General features: G+C 36.0%; 2 protein-coding genes across 2 annotated transcripts; one reads left to right on the top strand and one right to left on the bottom strand.

The window, feature by feature from the left end:
• Nucleotides 1-51: 51 nt before the first annotated feature.
• On the top strand, nt 52-7592 carry ACOT13 (acyl-CoA thioesterase 13). The gene is made up of 3 exons (XM_051970604.1): nt 52-260; nt 3966-4150; nt 6384-7592. The coding sequence occupies exons 1-3, from the start codon at nt 177-179 to the stop codon at nt 6538-6540; spliced, it is 426 nt and encodes a 141-aa protein (XP_051826564.1). The 5' UTR covers nt 52-176; the 3' UTR covers nt 6541-7592.
• A 216-nt stretch (nt 7593-7808) lies between these two features.
• C1H6orf62 (chromosome 1 C6orf62 homolog) lies at nt 7809-22593 on the bottom strand. The gene is made up of 5 exons (XM_051970603.1): nt 20176-22593; nt 18210-18386; nt 14428-14550; nt 12103-12237; nt 7809-9236 (listed from the first exon to the last, which is right to left on the bottom strand). The coding sequence occupies exons 1-5, from the start codon at nt 20302-20304 to the stop codon at nt 9111-9113; spliced, it is 690 nt and encodes a 229-aa protein (XP_051826563.1). The 5' UTR covers nt 20305-22593; the 3' UTR covers nt 7809-9110.
• Nucleotides 22594-24973: the final 2380 nt, after the last annotated feature.

Here is a 24973-nt window from a genome sequence, read left to right as displayed (position 1 = left end):
CCGGGCATCTGACTTTTGGAGTCAGTTTGGAGGTCGGGTTAGTAGACGTTGCAGCTGTAACCTGCTGCGGCTCCTAAGGTTACCTGGAAAGGTTTTGTTTTGTTTTGTTTTTTATTTTGGTTTGTCTGTTCTGTTTTCCGTTTGCGCGGGGCTGAGAAGCTGAGCAGCATTTGGCGATGAGTCCTCAGGCTCTGCAAAACTTGCGGGAGGTGATGAAGTTTCTCGCGGAGACGCGTGGCTTTGATAGAGTTATAGAAAAGGTATCGGAAGCCTGCCGCGGGCTCGTCGCCCCAGCAGAGCGCGTGCACGAGGGAGCGGGAGTGGGCATGCTGCGGCCGTAGGGTCCCCAAACTCCAATATACTTACTCCTCCCTGACAACTGCGGAAGTCTTCTTTCCTTACGACACAGCTTGGTCCTACGGGCCAGACTTGTCAATAACCAGATTGCTTTTTTCTACATCACCTTCCCCCTTAGCTCCCTGCAGCTTCCAGATTCTAGAATTCCTTTACCATTAGGAATGTCTTCTCCACCACCTAATGAAGTTCCTGTTTTCCACATTGTCAAGTATGGTAGAAGGGTGACCCTAGCATCTTTGTGACCACGGCTGCCAAACGGGAAAGGCCAGTGCAGTGTCTTTGTTGTCTGGCGACCCTGCCTACAGGGAGGCTTCTAAATAGTCACCTGGTAACCAAATTTGGGACCCACAATAAATCATTTGCTAAAATAAGGAATTTGTTGCATCAGTATGAATGGCCTACACTCTGTTCCAGACATGACTAAGCAAGTAGATGGTAGAAGCCTAGGAAACTGGTACATTCCAGATGAAAGCACCTTGTCAACATGCAGGATATGTTAATGACAAGTCAATATGTGAGACTTCAATTTGAATCCTGCCTTTAATTCTGATGAGGTAAGGGCTTCCCAGTCAGAGAATCAAATAATGAAGTTAATGGAAGGTTTGAGGTTCAGAGAACCAAATGAGGTTTGGCTCCCTTAGATTCCCCTAGGATTCGGGTGCAGGGTAGGGAGTTGTGGGAACCCCTTTTGGGAGGCGCTGAGGTCCTTCCTAAAGGAACTTACAAACCTGAAAAACTAGACTGGTAAAGGAAGTTTTTAGAGGTACTGGGAAGTCAGCCTTTGTTTATCCTTAAATAGAAAGCTGAATTCCTTGGTGGCAAGATCCTGACAGAGAAGTAAAGTTTTTAGCAGAGAAATCCCGACAGAGAGGTATAACGGCTTGTTAGGGAAATAGATGAGAAAGATAAAGAGAGGGAAACGCTGAAAGAGAATATCATTTCAGCGCTGAGGGTTGCTGCGGGGTCTTTTACAGAGATCAGAATTCAAGAAGACTTTCTCCTTGAAGGAGTTTCAGAGAGAGTTTCTGGCCCCCCTCCCCGCCCCCTTCAGTTTCAGGTTCCCCTCGTCAATTCCAGTTCTGTGACAGGAGCACTGTGACCATGACCATGATTCACTTTCTGAATCGAATTTTAGCAAAGTATAAAGGGTGATGGTCTAGGAAAGTATCGAGGGCTCAGTGGTATAGTGGTCTCATTGAAGAAAAAGAACAGGATTAAAGGTTGTAAAATGTAGAGAAAGATAGAAACTTTGGTCAAAGATGGTCAGATTCTATTTAAGCAGTTAAAAGAATTCATTGTTTATCAATGTAGAAATGGAACGTTTATGGGTGATGACATTAAGAAAAACCACCTCAGTTTACTTATTTGTAATAATAATAATAATAATAGGGATAAAGTTCAAATGAGTGATGTATAAATCATTTTGCAAAGCTAAATATGACATGAATTTTAACTTTCATTTTAAATTTGAGTGAAGTTTGATAACGTACTCCTATTGTAGCTATATTGTCCCTTTATTCTACCCACCTCAACTCTAACCTACCATTATCCCTACAGTGTTCCCCTCCAGATTTGCCCATTCCTTCCTCTCTAACCTTTGGAATTCTTGCTCTACAATGTCTAACATCCCTTCATCTTAAATTTCTTCCTTTCTCCCTCCTGTCTCCTATTATTCACTAAGCCCTAAGTGCTTCCTGGCAAGATTATTTCTCCAATCACCCTTTCAGCACTGACCACACATCTTTTTATCATATTCCCCAACTAATTGATCAAGATGGGGAAGAGAGGGTTTAAAAGTCTTTGCTCCCCATTGCCACTTCCAGACTCTTGTCCACCATCATTCATTAACTTATTTGAATTTTGTGATAACCAAATTTATCACTCAATCCAAACCACTCCCTCTCTCTTAAGTCATCCTTCCTTTTTTTTTTTTTTTCTAATGAGTTCAGTGTCTGGTTTACAGTCTTTATCACTTTTCCAACTCTTATCTTCATATTATAGGACTCCAGAATAATTTGTGTTTTGAGTCAGTAATGTTAAGTGACTTGCCCAGGTCACATAGCTTGTAAATTTATGAGGCCAGATTTTTAACTCAGGTCCTCCTCTCATCAGGGCCAATACTCTATTCACTCTGCCATCTAACTGGCTCCCAGAATAAATATGAATTCTCTCTCTTAATGACTAGCTTCCTGGATTCTCAAACTACTCAGTTCATATGACCTATTTGTCTACTTCACTCCAGACACTCCCACATAGACATGAATATACTCTCTTTGTCATCACTCACAAATGTACTATTTCCATGCTTACGAACTGTGAAAATCTTTTAACTAGTCAGTGTCTGACCATATTTGACTAAAATTTCCACCTTATACTTTATAGCCTTTAACCCTGGTCTTTTTCCTCATAGAGACCAATAATTCTTCTACTCCTTCAATATTTCTCCAGGCTGGCGCTCCTATACTGACTAAAATCTTCTCCCTTCCAAATCTTGATTCTTTGGTAAAACAGTTCAAACACAAGAAATACTTTTGCCTTTCTTTGTATCCCCAGGGCTTAATATAATGCCTTGGTACATAGTAAAAAGTGCCTCACGTATGCTTACTTGCTGATTTTTAACACTTTTGAGTGTATTCCAGATTGTAACTTCATCCTGGTAGATAGGAAAAGTTCCAGATGAGTACCCCTTTTCTCAGTCAGCAATGTAGATTAGCAATCGTACTGAAAGAATTGCCTGGAGTCCTAAGAGGTCAAGTAAATTTACCCGTGTAACCGACAGTATGTATCAGAGGCAGGTCTTAAACCCCAGTTATGCATATTCCCAGATCACCTCTCTATCCATATTATACCACCTCTAAATAACATGGCCAAAATTTAATATGTTCATTAGCCCTCCTGAAGGACCAGATAGGAGTTCTATAAACAGGAATTTCCGCAAGACTTGGTACCTGATAGAAAAACAAACTTAATTTCATTAATGATTTCCATTTACAGTTGAGGGTTTTAAATCATATTTGATTACATTTTTATAGATTTTTAAACAAAGATTGTTTTCTGATTCTTTTAAATTGTCATCCCAACCAGACTGTAAACTCCTCAAGGTAAGGAATACTGTGACACCACATATAGGCACAATACTTAAAACACAAAATGTTTAGTGGAGGATTCATTAACAAGCTGAGTTGGCAGCCTAGAAGTGGGGGGGAAAATGCTCATAAAAATTATTTCATAAATGGTGATTGTTGTCATATTAACAATATTGAACATGGATGCATTTACTATACAGGTCTTAAGTGTGAGGATGCCGTTATCAACTTCATTTGTCTATGCAATGACCATGTTATATCAACAATAACTTTTGTTTACTGCTTTAATACAAGAAATATTTTTGTGTCTAACACAATTGTATATAACCATTTTTTGCTGAGACTGTTTTGCTTTGTTACTTTAAAAAATTAATCGGTGATTAAAAATTTATGCAATATTTGAGAATCAAATGTAATGCCCGATTCAACTTTAGGTTCACTCAGAAATACATTGTTATTATTTGATCTGATAAAATTATGTACTGATTTAGTTAACAACTTTCATTTTTTTGGTACATTTAGGTTAATATTCTTTCTACAAGTCCTGGAAAGGTGGTTTGTGAAATGAAAGTTGGAGAAGAACATACCAATAGGATGGGCACTCTACATGGTGGTTTAACAGCAACTCTGGTAGATGTTGTATCTACAGTTGCTTTGATGAATACAGAAAGTGGAAAACCTGGAGTCAGCGTGGACATGAATATAACGTATGTACTTTATATATTTTTTGCTGAGGCAATTGGGGTTAAGTGACTTGGCCAGGGTCACAGAGTTAGTAAGTGTTAAATATCTGAGGCCAGATTTGAACTTGGATTCTCCTGACTTCAGGGCTGGTGCTCTATCCACTGACCACCTAGCTGCCCCACTTAATATATTTTTAATAACAACAGTTGAGATAGAAGACCTATTAAGATAAAACTAAGTTTGAGAAATAACTAGTTTTATAAATTTCTAGATGCAATATGGCTTTAGGTCTAAGAATAGCTACCCTACCCATGAAAACAACTATCTTACCCTCCAATTTATATATTGCAAATGGAGAAAATCTCAAGACTGCCCACAGAATCCTAACTGGCCTATATTTAAGCTATAAATTTTACCACTGTGTACGTTGGATACCTTATTTTCTTTCATAACTTCATATACAACCAAGTATCGATAAATTCCACAACATCCAATACTATAAGTTATCAAAGTAAATATGGAACATTGCCTCAAAATAAAATCCCAAAGGAAAAGAATTATGTTAGAAATAGCTGAAATAATAGTAATATTTTAAATAAGGACATCCCTAGCAAAAAAGAGAAGATAGAAATTAGGTAGCTTCTTGGATTTCTTGCATCCTTTCCTGAGCCTATGAAAATCTGCTATGTAGACATACTAAAAGACCCATTTTAAGAGTAGAAGAGAGATCCATACTTTTGCCGTATTGAGGAGAGAGTATTCAGGTCAGAATATTTGCCAAATGGTAAATATATAAGCTAGAGTCAAACCTTCCTTTCTCATAAAGGAATAATTATTTTTTTAAAATGAACCATACAAGCATAAAAAAGATGCTGGTCTGAACATCAGAAAAATGTGGGTGACTTTCACACTCACCAATAAAAATAGGAAGAAACAAATTCTTTTAAATTGTTGGTTACAAATACACTAGGGCAGAGTTCAAGTTAATGCTTTTTTTTTTTTTTTTTAAAGTTTCTAAAGTTGAAAAGGAAAGGTTTTTCTTGGTTCTTATTTTATTCCATCTGAGCAAGAAATGAGATTATTAACACTTCTTCTTTCCTTGGACTCAAGCATGGTTCTTAACCTTATCCCTTATCCCTCATTACAAAAAAAAAAAAAAAAAAAAAAAAAAAATTTACATAATTCTGAAATCTCCCTGAAAATTTTCCAGCATAATTTCGTTCTGTTTAAGTATTTATATCCAAAAATATCAGCTGGGCAACCTCTGGAGGTAACTGTCAAGCTGATTCACCTGAAAGGGAAATTAGGCTAGTCTGAGTAAATTGTTCATCATTATTTGTACTTGGAAGTCATTTCAATGAACGACAAATTCAAATATGCCACAGTGGCACGGGCACTGGTAAGACTTTTATGGTATCTTGGCGTTTATATTCCATTTTAAAAGTCTAAATTTATTCTTTATTAAATTGGTTCTATAAAATTAAAATGTAATTAAAATAAGAAGTGGAATCTTTCTTTACTTTTTCCTAGAGTCTCTTGTGGACAAGGAAAGAAAAAGTAGTTGCTTTTGAAATAGGGCAGTAGGGACCCTGGTGAGTAGGGGGAGGTTAACATATAAAAATTATTTTCATCACAATACATATGTAACCAACAGAAATAAATCATTAGGGTTCTCAATTTTTAAGAACTTAATGGGGTCTTGCTAACAAAGAAATTTAAGAATTGTTGCATTAAGGTTAAGATAAGCCTATGAGGATAAAACAAAAATAATTTATGTTCCCAATGGTATAAAAACCCTTTCTTAGAAAGTTCCTTTTGGTAAATATATCTTAAAATTGTGGTTCTACTTTCAGTTAAATTTGGGAAAAGTCACTTAAATCTCCTAGAGAGCTTCAGTTCATCTTATGTAAAATGTAAGGCTTCCTAGATCAAAACTTAATAACTTTTTCCACTCAACTCCTTTTCACCTGAGAAATTTTCATATGATCATGGATATATAGGTATATAAAATAGGTATTCAAATCAAACATCTACTGGTAGTAAATCAATTCCTCTACCTTCACATTCAGTTAAGAGATTCCATATAGGTTCATGAACCAGTTTTAAGAAACTGGGTTCTAGATGACAATCTAGATAAAGTAAAATGTCTTTTACTGCTTAAATTTATTTTAGTATGAACAATGCCTAGCAGTTGTGAAGTGAACTAATTAGTCATGTCTCTTTCCATTAATTATGTCTGTTATGTTTTCATTCAAGATATTTGTCCCCAGCTAAAATAGGAGAAGAAATCTTGATTGCTGCTCACATTCTGAAGCAAGGAAAAACTCTTGCCTTTGCAAGTGTGGACCTGACAAACAAGACCACCGGAAAGTTGGTAGCACAAGGCAGACACACGAAACACCTAGGAAGCTAAAAATATCTTTTCTTTAAAGCTGTTTTTCAAAAAGCAGCTGGTCATAATTTCATTGTATTTGTTTGAATAAGTAACCTATTTGTAAAAGTTTAACTTTGAAAATAAATGATTTTAGTTGTGAAATTCTGTGAAAGCTATTCAAAAAGCAAAAATTATCTAAAACTGAAGCAGAATATCCAGCTGACAACTGTGGTGGAGTACTAAAATGGAACTTAGTTTTGGACAAATGTATGCAGGGAATGATCCCTTTCAGTTATAGAACTAATCAACCTTACACGACTCAAAAAGTACAAATTACTTTAGTGGAAAGGTGAAAATTGCAAATGTTCAGGGTCTAGGATACCATTTTTAAAACTTCATTATCAAGGGCACCAAGTCAAAAATCTAGATTGTAATAAAATATAGATTATTAATAAAACGCTCATTTCCCTCAACATATATACAGCAAAGTAGATTTTGGGATTTTATCCCCATCTACTGTTAAAGGAAATGAAATTACCTGTCATTGTAACAGAAAAATTCAAAAATTTCATTCCTAAAATAACTTAAATCTTGTTAAAAATCTTAGGTAAATGTGGCTATTGGAGCTTCCACTTAAATTCATTAACTGATGACAAAGGAGTCATGTGGAATCAATACTTTGAGGCTCTAAACATAAGCCTTTAAAACAAGATTTGAGTAGCTTTCCTATTTTAGAAGAAAAAGCAACTATTTGAATATATAGTTTAATTATCATTTTCATTTTACTTTAAACATGAAATACTGTAACATCTAAAATGAAATGTTTTAAGATTGACGGTTAAAAAAAGTGAGGTAATAAAGTAATGGGCAATAAGGCCAGCATTACAATTTTCTCAAGTTGATGTTTTAACCACATGCCAGAAAGGGAAGGTGACACCAAATTTAAGAGGATAAGAGGTTTGGCCTTGGATTTAGGAAAATACTAATTCAAATCCTGTTTCATATGCTAAATGTGTGATCCTAAAACAAATAATTTAAACTAACCAGCCTACTCATCTGTAAGATGATAATAAATAGCACCTACACCTCAATGTTGTGAGGCTCCGATGATTTTTATAAAGCATTATATAAATAATAGTAGAGAAAACTGGTTAAAGTCATGTAGAGCCACTATGCATCAGATACCAAGACCTAAACACAGTTCTTCATGACTTTTAGAGGAGCTCTCTCTTATACCAGCCTGCCTTCTCAAACTACTTGCTATAACCAATCATTGTGTATATGTTTCACATGAATACAAAGTCAGATAGCTTTCACCTATTTTATTTAGATCTGTTTTTCCAATTCCAAAAAAAAGCTAAATATAAATTTGAAACAGGTAAGCACTAATTTTTACCCCAAAGGAGCAGGCTTATACAAATTTACTCCAATAAAGTACTTAACCCTTAAGCAAAGCCTTCTTCATTTAAAAAAAAAAAAAAAAAAAAAAAAAAAAAAACCAAAAACAAAAAAATCCCTATACAGTAGTCTTCCTTAGGTTCATTGCACAATCTTAACAATATGTTCTGTCGGAACCAACTTTGACACTCCAAAAACACTATTTTACAATTTAAGATCACAACTGTTTTATAATTTCTACTCAAAAATAAAAAAACCCAAAAACAAAAAAAAAAAAAAAACAAAAAACAAAAAAACAAACAAAAAAAACACCTTACTGGGTTTTTTATGACATTTTAGAAACCAGTATTTCCTGCACAATTTACCAGCTTTTTAAAAAGTGTCATCTCTTCAAGAAAACAAAAATTCTATCATGTGTGGTTTTTTTTTTTTGTTTTTGTTTTTTTTTTTTTTGCAGCTATAAATATATTTTGTCTTAATTTTAACAGCTGCTTTAAGCTACTTCAGACTCCAAGTCTGCTTTAATGTGTATAATTGTATCCACTCAGCAGAATACTCTTTTACACAGCAACTTGGGGAAAGAGATCTGAAAAAGACACATCGAAGTGCTAGGAAATGAAACATGACCCAGCAAAAATAAGAGGCAAATGCCTACAATGAATGAGATTCTTTTTTCATGTGAGATTTCTTTCCCCACTACTATTGTAGCAATCATTTCTGTTCATTAGAATGAATTGGACAGTGGTCTATAACTGATTACAGCAAGCTAAGGCTGCTTTTTAAAAAAATGTATATACCTGTTACATTCACTTCTCACCCTCTGAATACTGATGACAAAATGTTGGGGAGGCATAACCAGCACAAATGGGAAGACCATCACAAATGAATTTCACCTTGTGCTTTCAGATACATTTAAGCATTTCAGTGTACAACAGTCCTTTCATTTCACATTTTAGTAAGATGCTGATGCAATGCAGAAATATGCAAAGCATCTTCTTTCACAAGGTCCATGCAGAAGACATCTTTTTTTTTTTTAAGTTCCAAGATACAAATGATAAAAGAAAGATCCAGGATGAAGAAGTTTCACAATGTATAGTGTTCTGTGCATGAGTCCATTTTCTTCTAAACTCTGAAAGAATAAAATGGTAAGAAAACAAGAAAAAAAATCGCTGCTGCATTCTGTGATCTTCCCCATTTTGCTGGCCAGTACTCTATTCTGGCATATAAGGGCGGAGGTGATCCTCAACGGTACCAACCGCCCAGTGGGTGAGCTGTTCCTGTGGCAGGTACAGGCAGATGCTGCATAACTTGAAGATTGTAGCTTTGTTTTTTGGAGTCTGAAAAAAAAAGACTTTTATTAGTGAATTTTTAAAAAATGATATTTAAACTTATTACAGTGTAAGAATAACATCAAATACCATTTGTTAAGTCCATGTAGTGCTGACCTTCACATTGAAGAAATTAAAACTTGTCTTGGCCTTAATTAAAATAACAATCTAATTCTAAGGACAGAACTTACAACAGTATAGCTTCCAAATTCATCATTCCACAGAAACAGTTTACCAAAGTTATTAATGATCTCCCAAATGATTAATCTAATTACTTTTTCTTAGTCATCCTTAGATCTCTGCTGCATTTCCTACCTCATTCTTCCTAGATACTCCTCTCTGGATTTTCTTGATATCAGTCTGTCTTGGTTCTCCTATTTATCTGATGGTTCCTTCTCAATCTGCTTTGATGGATCTTCACCCACTTCACATTCCTTAACTAAGGTTTTGTGGTTGGCCTTTTTTCACTGTAGTTTTTCATACCTCTACACAAATGGGTTCTCCAATCTATACACCAGCACTACTCAAACTTGAGGTCTTACTCAACATGTCCAAACAACCCATTTCCCTCCTTTTCCCTCAAAATCCTCCCCTCTTACTTAAAGCAAAGCATCATCATTCTACTTATCCAGGCTCCCAGCTTCAATGTCTTTCTGACTCATACCATACATGTGATATCCATTGTCAAATCTTGTCATTTCTATCTTCACAACCATTCTCATATACATCCCTTTTATCTTTCTCACCTGAACTACTATATAATATGCCCTTCTAATTGAACTTCCGCATCAAGTCTCCCCACTCCAATCTATACAGCTGCTATAGTAATTTTTCTAAAATTTGTGTGTAACCACTTCTCCCTATCACCTCCAGGAGCAAATATAAAAACATTCTATTAGCATTTAGGGATTTTTAAGTTCTGACCCCTTTCCACCATTCCACTTCTCTTATATTTTAAGACTCCCCCTTTACAAAAAAACAAAAAATATTTAAGACTCCCTTTTCATGAACTCTACTATAGTTACACTTATTATCCATCTCCCAATACCATGCCTTTGAACTAGTTATCCCCCATACATGGAATTTTCTTTCTCCTCACTTCCATGACTTGGCTTTTGGTTTCCTTTAAGACTCAATTCAAATGCTACTCTCTGAAAGAAGGGTAGAATCTCCCTTACAAGTGTCTTCTTACAAGCCTAGCCAAGAGCTAAACTACTTCCTATCTACTCAGTAGAACTCCTTGAGGGCAGGGGCAATATTTCTGTCTTTTTTTGCACTACTTGTGGTTAGTATAGTGCCTGGCACATAGTAAGCACTTAATAAAGACTGGTTTACTGAATAATATCTACAGAAGAAAGAAAAAATATATACAACAACAAAATCAGATTATTAGAAGCAAAAACTAGAGGACAACTTTCAATCATGAAATAGATACTGGAGATTAATTTTAAAATCTAGTGCTAATAGTAGACAGGGAGATACATTAGCCAATATAAAACAAAGAAATGGATCTAGATTTAACTTAACATTTGAGAAATGAAATGATCTGCACAGACAAAAAATTAGTGCATCCTAGCAAACATTAGGATGAAAAAGTTTTCATTCTAAATTTCCAAAAATTTAATTTGTTCAACAAAATATTACTTTCAGGGCCAACTTTCTGAATCAGATACTTATATACTTGCAAAAAGTTATGCCAGGTGACTTCAGAATCTAAATTATCCTTTTGCCTCAAATCAAACAAGCATTTATTAAGTACCTAATATATGCCAAGAATTATGCTTCAAAATTGCTGTTGCCATAAAAATCTCATGGTGAAATAGAAAACTTTTGTCTTTTTTTAAAAAATGTAATAAGTATCTTAGAAGAATATATTAATCATTTTTACCTTAATGTGAATGAATTTTAGATCCTTCCTTGAAAGATTTTTGAAAGGGAAAAGGGAAAGGAGAAGACATAACTAGGCACCTATAAGGGGAAGAAAATATCAAATGGGGAAGTAGAAGTAGTGGGAAGGCAACAGCTTAATGTAAGAATGGCCTTAAAAATGAATGAGTATTCGTTCCAATTCCAAGAGCTACAAACTAGCTTATAAGAATTCTTCGCCCTAAGATAGGAAAATCAGAAAATTCTGACTATTTGCCTAACTAGAAATAAACCAAGTACTAGCAAGAATTTTAATAGAATCATCATATTTTTAAGGTACCATTTACTTGTAAAACTTGTAAAAAAAAAAAAAAAACAAACTTGTAATAATTATATGTTTAACGTTAAAAATAGTTAAGCTTTCTAGGGAGGAAACAAGCAATAATTAGGAACCTACACTGTGTCATTTCCTGAGTGAAGTACTTTACAGTATCTTGTTTTGATTCTCACAGTAATCCTGTAAAGTAGGTGTTTTGATTCCCTTTTACAGTGAGGAAACTGAGGCAGAGGTTAAGTGACTTGCCCAAAGTCACATAACTACACTAAGTAAAATTGTATTTCAACTCAGATTTTCCTGACTCCATTGTCATTAGCAGGCTGGTGACTTTTAAGAGCTAATATTATATAAGCATAAAGGCAAATAGAAGTGTTAAATCTGATCTGGAAAACCTGCCTTAAAAGATATAGAGGGTGAAGAAGGTTGTATTATGTCTCTACACCTTTTAAGTTTCAATTAACTATGCAATTTATCCATACCATTATTTATTTCAACTTTTAGAAGGGGTAAATTTTATAAGATTGTCATAAGACTAAGAGAACCTGCAGATTATTAGAAAATTTAAGTTTTTAAATACATATATGTTAACTACTTGTAAAACATTAATTCAAGGGCAAAGGTCACATCTCTAGTTTTGAGGCGCTTCGAACAAAATCTTACAAAGTTTTTTACCTGCAAGTGCTGTCTGTCAATGAAGAGAAACACTGACTGGTTAGGATTGTTGACAACAATTCCAGTCTTGTCCTTTCGGCTCAGTACATGCAGAAACTGTTTTTCGTAGTCACCGTGATAAAATTCAAACTTGGCCTATTATAAGAAAGAATGCTGTACAATCATACATTACACTCCATTTTAACAGGAAACAGTGATAAATAAGGTGCCTAAAAAACCCAGAGGAGTTAAGAAAAACATTTGATAAATCAAAAGACTTATTAAAAAGGTATTATAACACAGCAGAAACAACGCAGCAGAAAGCATACTATATTGGGCAAAAGGTTCTGAGCTAAAATTCTGGCTTTTACTTAACAGAATTTTAGAATCAGAAGGGAACACAGATGCTATTTGGTCCAACTTGTACTTATTACTTAAAAGTGAAAGCTAGATGAAATAAAATTAAAGCAGAATTTACTATACCTCCCAAAACATTCCATTCTTGAATACCTATAATCATCAAGAAATCTGCCCTTCTATCAAACCCTATGTCTGCCTTTCTAAAGCTGTCTCTTGAAAATTAAATAAGTAAGTCATCTATATTTAAGCCATAACATTCATAATTGTTGAAGAATGTATAAAATCAAGCAAAGTCAGATTCTTGAGAGTCCTTAGTAAATACATACCCTCAAAGTTGACACTGAGCTATTCGATTATTATGAACTCTACTTTGGATCTAGTCATTCAACCAATGCCAGATCCACCCAAATGTATTATCTTTGGTACACAGCTATTCTTATCCACAAAGTTCTATGATAAAATTTTGTGAAATACTTTGTTGACAAGTAATAAAATTGAAATTAGACATTTAAAACTTAAATTCATGCTTAAAACATCTGCATACCAAATTAAAGGAAATTAGGAATTTGGGGCATGAAGAAATGCGCCAATATTGGTTCAAAAGATTGAGTTGACATTATCCACCTTTTGTTCCCTTAAGGTTGGCTTTTAGGTTCAAACTTGAGAACTTGAGCTCCAATTCTTGCTATGCTACTGGGACAAATCATATTCAAACTATGAATTTCTTCAATCAAGTGAGAGGATTGGAGAAGATCCCTAATAGTTTTCAAATTCCAAAACTACAACCTAATGTCTGTATATTCTATGTTGCCATTATTTCATTATAGCTACAGTGTGCAGTATATACATATGTAGAGGCATGTAGAAGAAAGTAGTTTCAAGTTAAAAAAAAAAACCACCTCATTCTCAAATTAAAAATACTAAATTTTACATTCATTTCTCCTATAAAGTATTGGAGCTAAAAAATATGTAATAAAGAAAGTCTGCCTTGGTCTACTGAACTAATTCTGGAATTAAAGAGTGTAGCAATACATAATAGGATATGAAATACACCAAATCTACTTTTTCAAATGCTGCTGTGCTATATATCTCAATGAATCTCAAGATTTTAACCCTACAGGCCAAAGATTTCTGAAACTTTTGAGAATACTTTTCTATAACTGACATATCAATAAACAATTTCCCCTACTGTATAGAAATATATTCTTTAAAAATCACCTTGTTAAATTTAAGATTATTTAATCCTACCATCCTAAATCATGTTAATAATTATCAATGGGACTTTCAAAATGACAATTTAGTTATTTTTTCATCTTTATCTAAACTGCTGAACCAAAGTGATTCATCCTTTCAAGAGTCAAGCTTTCTGAGCAGCCCACAAAAATTCAATCTTAGTCAAGTGGACCTTTTATTAGACATCCTTGTTTCATCATCTATCCAAATATCTTAACATTAGTGACAACTTCAATGTATATGTCTGTCTTGTATTGCGAGTTTTCCAGAATTACATTTCATCTGTAATTATTCTTTTCATTAATATTCACTAATAAGCACTCATTTTCTGAACCCCCCCCTTAATGGTTCAACATTCTTATTGCCCCCTGCTTCCCTCCAATCTAGGAAGAGCCTACAAATAGATCAATCCCCTCAAATGAACAGGTACCTTTCGGACAAAGAACGTGAAATATATTCCCATATAACCCCTCAGGAATCAATCACTGTCCTCTGCTGAGAGGATTCCTATTTTTTCCCTTTAACAAGCTGTCCTTTATTTTCCTTCATCTAGGAAGATCTAAGCACAAATCAGACAGCATTTCCTCTCTCAGGTTTTTCTTTTAAAATTTCCAGGGATTGTGTTCCCATTCTAAGTGTTCCTAATGTTTTAAAATTGTTCCTAATTGACACATAGTATTGCTCAATCCAAAAAAAGACTTAATTAAAGCACTTGTATTTTATTATGTTTCAAAGAATTGTGGAAATAAAAACCTGAACAGGCCTGAAGGGCTCATCAGATCCTTTCCACCTAGAAAATAGGAGACAGACAATCTTCTCTATATCATTCCGAGGCCAAAGAATGAAATCCATCTCCTGAGTACAGCCAATTACATCCTATAAAAAAGATAGAAAACACTAAGTTATCACCCTCTGTTAAAGAGTACAGCAATAGAATCCCTAAAGTGAAGAAAACATATAGTATTTTATAAATTTTAAGTTAGTAGGGCTACATAAATACTTAATTCACATATTAAAGGTTGCTATGCTTTATCACAGAACCTATATGCAAATAAAATCGCTAAATGTCTTAATATATCTATTTCATACCTAAATACAGTAGTAATCCGTCTCTATCCAAGAGTTGAATAGACAAGCAACACTGTCCCTAAATCACATCTATAATCATCTTCTCCAAGTTAGATTGTCACTGTTATCACTCTTACTCCAATTACTCTTTAATATAACATTTTTATATGTTTGACAGCGAAGAGGGCTTGGCCTGGAATCAGGAAGAAGTGAATTTAAATCTGGTCTCAAATCCTGGCTGTGCGATCCTGGACAAGTCAATTAACACTGTTTGCCTTAGTTTTTTATCCACACAATGAGCTGGAGAAGGAAATGGTAAACCATTATTATCCTTGCCAAGAAAACTACAAATGGGGTTATGGAAGAGTCAGTCAGACAGCAGGATTAATTTACTAAACAAAAACAAAGATATATTCAGTAGTACTTATATAAAGAATTTTTACAAGGCACTGAGATATATAAAAGTAGAAAATGTATATTAAAAATTATGGAGTTTTTAGTCCAGTTATTCCTAAATCATAACCTAACTCCAGCTTTCTAGTGAACTTGGGTGATCTGTGATTTATAATATGAACCACTCCTATAGAGTTAGTCAACTAAGCATTTATTAAGTCCCTAATGTATGTCAAGGAGTGTTATCGCATAATTGAACTCTCATTTCAGAATTCTATGTGCATAACCTCATCCTTTTTCCATTCCTTCTCAGAGTAAGAGTATATTATTTATAAAAGCCTAGCCTCATTGTGCTTATCAGTCTACATTTCAAAGCTACAAAGCATCACTAGCCAATATCAGTGTTAAAGAACACAGCCTTTGTTTCAAGAAGTTGGGAATTGTGGAAGCACTGTCTTAAATGAAATACAGTGTCTTAAGAGGGTCATGAAGAATCAGACATGACTGAAAGTTCTGAATAACCTTAATATGAATCTATATTGAAAACCTGTAGATTTTTTCCCCCTATTAAAAAAAAAATAGTAAGATTTGGACTACTCATCCAACTGCACCTTAAGTTTTACTAAATGGTCTCTGAAGAATTAAAGTTGTAATTTATCCAAAGGACAATAGAAAGCTACATAGTAAGCTACTGCTTACTACCTCACAATTCAGGGAAGAATTAGAAAAATGTACAACCAAAAAAAGACGTGAATAGGGTTTGCAGGAAAAGAAATAAATTAACAAACCAAGTATCTGACTAATAATACACATTCAATATCAATGTCAATGTCAAGAAAGACTGACAAGAGTAAAAAATTTAATTTTTTTTTTAAAAAGAAAATTTAAAAAAAAAGTGCTTTAGATCAACCCTTAGACTGACTACAGGGGAATGGCAAAGAAATGTATATGAAATAGAAAAGAACATTGCTTCAATGTTAGAGTGATGATTTTGGAGAATCCCAGGAAAGTAATTTACACAGAACAGTAACATTGTAAAGAAAACAATTTTGAAAGGAATTTCATTGCTGCAACTAACCAAGTCTCCAGAACTCATTATAAAATATACTACCCATCTTCTGAAAGGTAATGCAAGATGAATAACATGGAAATAGGTTTAAACTATTGTACATGTATAATCTATATCAGATTGCCTGCTTCCTTGGAGAGGGGGGAAGAATAGAGAAAAAATTTGGAACTCAAAATCTTATAAAAGTTAATGCTGAAACCTATCTTTACATGTAATTGAAAAACAAAATACTATTGGGGGAGGGGGAAGAGAGGGGATAAACAAAGATACAGAAAGAGACAATTTTTTAAAAACATGACTATTGTGTGGATTCACTTTTTTGTTTGGCTATGTTTATTGTCACAAGGATGATTCTTTCTTAATTTGGAAGTGGGAAATGGGGAGAGTTGGCCAACAGTAATACCAAAAAAGGAAGGGCCTACTGAAACTTTTTTTTTTAAGAGTGCAAAGAAAAAGGAAGCACAGACAGAACAGTTTTGAAACTAAATTTATTACATGATTTTTTAAAGTATGCATTATGAAATGACAATTAACAGTTCCATATAGGATCTCTGTTCTACTGTATGTGGAGATGCTTTTTTGGTGTTTAAATTCAAAATAAAAATCCAATTATAAAAAAAGATTAATTTTTTTTTTAAGGTAAACTAGAGAGAAAAGTTCTTAGGACACCAATTGGCTCTACTGTAGGCAATTTTAGAGAAAGATATGGACAACAGTTACAAATAATAAGAAAACATTTATCAGCAACAGTTGGTACTGTTCTATCTGAGGGAATAGCAAATATTTATTTTATATTTGGCCACAATCTTAATGAGAATAGAGACCCTTTCCCCCAATCAGATAAACCATCAATGCTTTTAAAATTATTACATGTGCTGAAGAGTTAAAAAGTCTGAAAAGCAGTGAGTCCCTGGTACCATAATATTCTTGTCCTGCTAAGCAGACAAGCTCTTTACCAAAAAATTATATAAAACCATCATCATAAAACTCCTGTGAGTATAAAGTTTTTATTTGGGGGAAAGGATTAGTTTCCTGACGTGACTTTATCCATTGTTACTCCAAAGATGGAAACTTCCTCAATTACACTTTCAGAGTTGCCCTGGAGCACTTAACAAGTTAAGTAGGTTAAGGATCCCAAAGTTAATAAGGTTAAAGGCAGTACTTGAAATCAAGTGTCCCAAGGTTTTAAACCTTATTCTCTATCCACTATATAAGAGATTCTTTTTTTTTTTTTTTTTTGTAGGACCATACTATTCTAAATAGATTTTCAATTTAGATCCTATAGTCCTGTGTGGATAATCATTTGGCATTAAAAAAAAAAAAAAACAACCAGTAATTTCAAAACCAGTAAATACAAAACAAAGCTACAAAAAGAAAAGCTGAACAGCTTAAAGAAGGAAAAGGGAGGAAAAAAGGCTATCCTTTATTTTGGTATATGACTGTAATCTTTGAGCCTAAAAAAAGTATTTTAGTCATTTAATAGTGTAATTGGTTTCCCAAAAATAGTATTTGCAGAACTATGAACCTGGTTCATTCCTCTAAATACAAAAAATATAGGAACAATTAAAAGCAGTAGAGACCTGAAATTTAGTGTGGTTTTGGCTATCTATATGCATAGGGGAATATCACCTCTCTCCAAGTTTAGAAAGCTAGCAAACTGGCAGACAATAATGCCCTAAGGGTAAATTAATAAATTAAAAATTAAAACTCACTTGCTTTTAATTGACCATTGACTGACAAAGTTTACCACAGTTTATAGACATAAGTTGGCCCAATGAGAGTTGTGAAATAACCTGAATTTCAAGTTATGCTACTAAATACACAGTTGATTCAAGGTCAATTTGTCAGTGTGCTCTTTCTTAAAAGTTATAATACAGTGATGTTTACTACAAAAAAAAATTATAGCCAAAGTAGCTATTTCCATCTAAACAATTTATTTTAATCAAATTATCTCTAAAACTCTACCATTATCAAGACGAGCACAAGGAAAAATAAAGACTCTTACCCTTCGCATGGATTGGTAGCGGGGAGCATGGAGCTGTACTACGTCCTTCTGCAAAAGTTCTATGGAACTTTCCAAGGAATAGCTGGAATCTCGCACACCTTTCAGAATATTTTCTTCATAATTGTTCGTCATGACTGGTATCACTTCAGACACTTCAAAAAGTGCTGATTTTTTCTTCTAAAAAAAAATTTGTATTAACTTAAGTTTTCAATTATACAATTTGGTAACTGCCAGTTAAAACTTTAGTGTGAAACACAATCATTCTAAACTAGCAATATTCTTAGATAAGATAGCTAAAAAATACTCCCCCCCAAAAAATTCAAGACTTTGGAGAAAAAACATTAACGATTTTTATTTTTACTCAGTTAAATTTATACCCTAACATTTCTCTATTTTCATTAAAGTCAGTGCATATTACTAGCAAGGTAGCAGTTTGCCTCCTTCAAATAGAATTTAACCTGATGTCAAAATTACAAAGAAAATCCATCTATTAAAAAAATTAAAACTAATTAAAGAATAAATATATAACTTTTACCACTTAGCAGAAATAAGAATAATTAAAGATTAAGTATGTAACTTTTACCACTTAGCAGACAGCTCAGTTTTGGTCTTTCCTCCTTCAAATGTCAACATTTTTAGACACCAAATACCAATGAAAACTCAACTTAAGGGTAGCACATTTTTAAGAACTACAATATTATTCCAAGAGCTAAAATCCAAAGGCCTTAAGAAACTATTTACCATGGTAGTCAAAGTAATTGTCTAGATACTTTAGACTAAAGGGTCAAACCCAGATGAGATTTTCACAAGGATCAAAGCTTATCTATTTGTTTGAGCCATCTTCTAGGGAAAAAAAACAAATTCAAGGTCTAATATTTTAGTTTCTAGATTGTATTCTTATTTCATTCCTAATTTATCTCATATTAAAGCAGCTTTTCCTGAAATAATCCAAAAGAAAGGTTCAATATACTTATGTATTTGATTATTGGAAATGGAGTAATGGTAGCCAACACCTAAGTTGGAACAATTTTGAAGCTAGCATTTCAAAAATCAAAAAGGTCTAACTTTACTGCTTTGGCACCTGATGCATATTTAATCTTGGATCAAGAACTTTTTTGTTGGAGAGTTCTGGGTAATGTGAAGCCAAATGTTATTTTGCCAATAGGATTGTGATCTACAGACAAATCCAAGAAACATAAATGTACTGTCACACATGGCATTCAACAAATGTTAAAAAGTGCCTACTATGTGCACAGCATTGTTACTGAGGATAAACATTTCCTGACAAAAAGTTTTTAAAATTCAACAGTGGCTGTTCACTTAAAATGCTACTTTGTTTAATTTAAACCAAGATACTTAAAACTAAATTGTGTTATGTTTAAACTTCAGAATATTCAGTATTCCAAAACTTTGTACTGTCCAATCCTAGAAGTTGGCCTTAAAAACAATTGTTTTAAACTTACAATTGTTTTCCAAATAAAATATTAATCAATTGTGGTATTGATTTGTTTCTATAAAATAATTGCTATTTGTGGATATTCCCTTTTTATGCTAAGTGGAAGATGACATGAAATCCTCTCATAAAGTAGTTATTGGCTTTTGTAAAGCAATAGTTTGGTACCAATCAGTCTCTTTAAATAATTCTAATACCTGTAATTCAAATGTTACTTTTTAACCTGGCATTCAATAATTTACATATGACTATAAACTTACAATGAATTCAAGAATGCTACAAGTGCACAAAACTGATTACAAGTAGATAAATATCTCCTTTCCCAACCCCAACCAAAGTACATGTGTTTTGGGATACTTCATGTTCATAGACTATAATCACCTTGGAACTGAGAAATACGGAGCAGGGGCAATGTCAGTTATAAACAACTTTCTCAAATATTAGTATGCATACTTATTAACAGTTAAAGTCACCCAAGTGTTCATGGAACAAAAGTTTTAAGTTTTAAGTTACCTTCTCCTTGAATACAAAGGCAATATACATCTTGAAGTCAAACTGGTCAGCTAGAGATTCTTTTTTCTTTCTAAGCTGAGCACGAAGTCTGTTCAGAGCTTGTTTCTTCCGGGAGTTTGGGTCCCCCATTTTGTAAAATACAGATGGTACTAAAGCCTTTGGAAACTGTCGCTAAACTATGGGCACTTTTTCTTAAGACTCAGTACAACAGAAACAAGTCGTTTTATTCCTGCTAATATGATTGAATAGCTAAAATAGCTGTAACCCAAAAAATGCACCCCAGGCAATTATTAGGTGACTATCATATTAGAGGGCTAACAAAAAAATTGCCATCCAATCGTGTCTTGGACAATAAGATTTTGGAATGGATAGGAATGGGGAAGGGTAGAAAAGAGAGGAAAGAGTTTGAATCAAAAATTTTGAACACACATTTATGGGAGACAACTTAATTGCCAAAATAAAGAGGGTTGAGGTAAATAAAATTAGAAGCCTTTCATCAAGATTTAGGTGTACAATAAAACGCAGCTAACACCAGCCCAATCCTTTAAATCCATCTGGTGGGGTTAGTTTGGTTTTTGGCCCGTTTAAAAAGTTAGAGGATCAGAAGGGTAAAGGGGGAACTGATCCCCGATTTTTTTTCAAGGGTAAGTGAATGAAACTGAAATATCCAATTGGGTTTTACCCAGCCAGACCCATGGCTGTGGTAGTTAATTATGGTTAGTATTTCAGATTTCACTATTGCTATGTATCGCCAGTGCTTGTTATTGATTACACTTGGTGGAGAGCAAAGAGGAAAGTGCGAAATCGGTAGAGAAGGAAGAGAGGTACAGGATTTCCCTGCAATAAACTACAGTGTACACCGGGGGCGGGCAGCTGTTACCCAAAGGAGCCAACAGAAAAAACAGCGGAGTCATTACCAACTTCCCCATCACCCACATTTTCACCCTCAGGCGGCTGCAGCTGCTGCCAAGGAGGATCATGATGGCAGGAGGAGAGGGGATAGAGAAATACCGTTGAATGATTATTCCCGCTCTGCAGTGAGATCTGATCTAAGTCCGGGATCCAGATTCCCCCCAGCCCAGTGAAGAGTGTGCTACATTCCCCAGGGTTCCTTACTGAACTTGACCCTCTCCGTCTTACAGCCCTTGCTCACTCTAAGGGGTGAGGAGTGCGATTTAGCTGTAGGTTAGCATGGCAGGGCAGGTTGGCTCTCTCGTCCCAGGCAATGGCCAGGGCCACCACCTGCCCTCTACCCCGCCCCCACCCCCTTTTCCTCAGCGACTCACTCGCACCACGGGAAATTTAGGGTCACTCGGGGTTTCGTTCATCTCATCGTGGAAGCGATTCCAGCCCCCCAGCCCCCGGTAGGGGTGGATGGAAAAAAAAATTAAAGTTAACAATTAATAAAAGTTAGAAAAAAAATTTAACAAAACGGACCCTCCCCCACCCACCTTGTAAAAAAAAAAAATCCCGGTTTTCGTTTAGTCTTCCCTCATGTTGGGCAGATCATGTTCCCAAATATTGGTTTAGGGTTCGGGGAGGACTGGGAAAAGATTCTTTTATTGTTTTTGTTCTTTTAGGAAAACAAAAACAGGAGAGGGCTAGGGGCAGGCTTGGGCAGTTTGGCTGGGCTGGGATCCCCTTCCCTCTGTGTCCCCGAAAAGACCGGGACTCACTGACCGACTCTCTCTTTTCTCTCTCGGGTGGGATGGGCTCGGGCTTTCTTAACCGCAGCCTGCGGGCGGAGCGGTGGCGGCGGCGGCGGAAGAGGCGGCGGCGGCGGGGGCGCTGCTAGCAGCACGGGCAGGAGCCATGTCAAGAGAAAACCACCAGCCAACTGAGCCCCTCCATCCCTGCTGCAGTGCGCACTGTGACCGGGCCGCCCGCGCTGCTGCCGCCGCTCAGCCCCCACCTGGGACCCATAGTCTAGCTCGGCACCCCGGGCGGCAGCTGAGGAGGAGGCGGTGGCTTCGACTGGGGAGTAGGCAGGGAGAGAGGAGGAAGACAAGAGGAAAGAGGTGGAGGAGGAGGAGAGAGGGGGGTGGGAATGGCGCTGGCGGTGGGGGAGGGGAAGGGAGGGGATCCTGCACTAAGAGGTCCGTCAGCCGAGTGAGCCCCAAGAATTAAAGTTATTCCTGTCCGAGCATCGGCTCTCGCTTCTCTCTTCCCCCTACGAGCGGGCTCCGGATTCTCAGGAAAAGAAGGACGAGGTTGATGATGGGGGAGGAAAAAAAAAAAAAAGGCTGAAGCAGCAGCGGGTGGTAGACGTCGACGGTGGCACAGCCTCGGTTTTGGGTTTGTTTTTTTTTTTCCCACCCCCACCGGTGGTTGCGGAAGCGGCGGCGGCGGCAAGCGCCTCCCGGGCCGGGGCAGTAACGCGTTTGAGGAAAGAAGCGAGAACAAACAACTTAAAATGGCAGCGACGGCCGCTGCGTCACCCGCCCCTCCGCGGTGCCGCCCCGAGGCCACCGCGGCTGCGCGTCCCTCCAGCCTCTATCACTTGGGGCCAAAGCAAAGGGGGAAGAAGTCAAGGATGAGAGATGTTCTGGATAAGAAGATGATAAAAGAAAAAAACTAAAATAAACAAAATATATATAAATTATTAAAATGAAGATGTTGTCATAAATCAAGCTTCTACCATGAACCAAACATCTAGGAGATGAAGAAATTAATAAAATACATCACCCCCTTCTATTATGGTTTCTCCGAAGGGCGTGAAGGGTCTCCCCGCCACTCCCTCCCGCTCCCCCTTAGAGGGGTCGCGTGTAGCTTCCAGCTTCCTCCCCCTAATGACGTCAGAACACCCCCAGTTTCTCCCCACCCCCACCCCCCACGAAGCACCCGGATGGAACTGTAAAGGACGGCTGGGGGAGGGGAAAGAAAGTAATCCGTTCTCTTCTGGGCTGCTGAGTTGGGAAGTTTGACTCATAGGAGAGGGGCCTGGGAGCGGGCAAGAGGAGATTCCTTCCCTCCCTTCCGGATATTTCACTTTCAAACCGCTAATCATTCCCTACCCCACTCAGCGGTGTGTGTATGGAGGGGGAAGAAGGAAGGGGAGGACCGGAGGGAAGCTTATTGTAACCAGATTCAAGTTCAATTCCTTCACTATCTTCCGGAGAAACAGCCCCAAGCCCGTTGATCTTTTTCCTCGTGGGGCTGAACCTTGCGGAAAGAGCGCAGTTTGGAGTCAGAACCGGGTTAAACTTGTGTTATTGATGATCCGAGTATCCGACTTCGGGCTAGTCACTCTTGGAGCCTCAGTTCCCTAAATTGTAAAGTGGAAGGGGTAGGATCCCAAAGTGGAGGAGACAGGTAGGATTCAAGGTCCTTCCCCAGTCAGCAGCCTATGATCAGATGTTATCCTACACCCAATTGCCCCAAGCTAAAGTTATGTACTGTGCTTGAAACTAGCTCAAAAACATCACTTTCCTAAATAAATTGTGGCGATTTAATAGAGAAGCTCTTCGACAACTTTTGTTTTCCTGTTATCTGATCGGATCTCAGTGTAAATCGAGTGGACTTTCTCCTTCCTACTGGTTTTGAGAAAGTGCACCTTGCAATCTTGGAAGGGCGGGGAAATGTAGTTTTAAGACATTTTAGCCCATAGATGTTCAAAAGGAACGGCTATAGCCGAAAGACCAAAGTCACTCCACCTTCTACGTAAAGATATTCAAATTGCCGCGCTAAAGAGAGTTAGTCTACAGAGGTGAATGCACAAAAACTACAAACACTAAAATGACTCTTATGCAAGTCTCTGAAATAATTCAAAACGTTAAACTTTTACAGGTCTTGTACAGTCTTAATATCTTACATGATTTAATTTTAATCCATTTTATCAGTACACTTAATGAGAATTTTATGATCCCACCCCACCCCAATGTACATACTTTTTTTTTAATACTTATACTTTAATACTTTTTATTCTTATGTGAGTTATAGTTATTCAAATAATTATATCCTATCTCCTTTACTACCTTTAAACTCTTCCAGGGCAGCGACCTATGTCATTATTTTTATATCTTTCCCGGCACCTAATAATTTTAATCAATTTAGCAGATGGGTCAGCCCTGATAAAATGAGGAAAATGCTGGATTTGAAATTAAAAGAAGTTAATTTGAATAGAAGTTCACTCACCATCATCTTCCCCACTTTAGGCAAAGCCACTTTACCCCATTCTGTTCTTCACTTTCCTCCTCTGTGAAAGGTCTGAACTAAATGACCTTTAGAATCTTTAATCAGCTCTACACTATATTTTTTTTCTTCAATTTTCACTCATGATGTTTTGATCCTACAACATACCTACTGGGGAAAAGATATTGTGAAAGCCTTCATTGATACAAAGATGAAAAATAACACAGTCTTTATCTTCAGGGATTTACAATTTGAGGAAAATAGTAGAATCAAAGTTGTCTCTGAAGTTTTTGGTGACAGGATAATTGGGGAAAGGGAAAGGTTTCGGATAAAAGGTGGGTTGAATTTTGGATATATTGATTTTCAAATGCAGTCGAAACTTTCAAGTGCTATCTGGCAGTATTGAAGTTCTCTTGAGAGATTTAATAAAAATAATAGCATGTATATATCACTTTATTAAAGTTTGCAAAGCACTCGAAACACATTTCATTTGATCTGGGAATCCCTTGCATAGAAATAATTGAAGCTTTAGATGAAAATTAACAAGGAAGAGAATGTAGAGAGCAAGGACAGAGTATTAAAGGTACATCAGCAAAGATCAAGAAATCAGAAAAAGGGAACACAAAAACCAAGGGAGTGGAGAGAGTTGTCATGAAGGACAATCCTA

Source organism: Antechinus flavipes, chromosome 1 (assembly GCF_016432865.1).
Source record: "Antechinus flavipes isolate AdamAnt ecotype Samford, QLD, Australia chromosome 1, AdamAnt_v2, whole genome shotgun sequence".
NCBI lineage: Eukaryota > Metazoa > Chordata > Mammalia > Dasyuromorphia > Dasyuridae > Antechinus > Antechinus flavipes.
The sequence above is the reverse complement of the archived record's forward strand: the minus strand, read 5'-3'. Positions and strand labels throughout refer to the sequence as shown.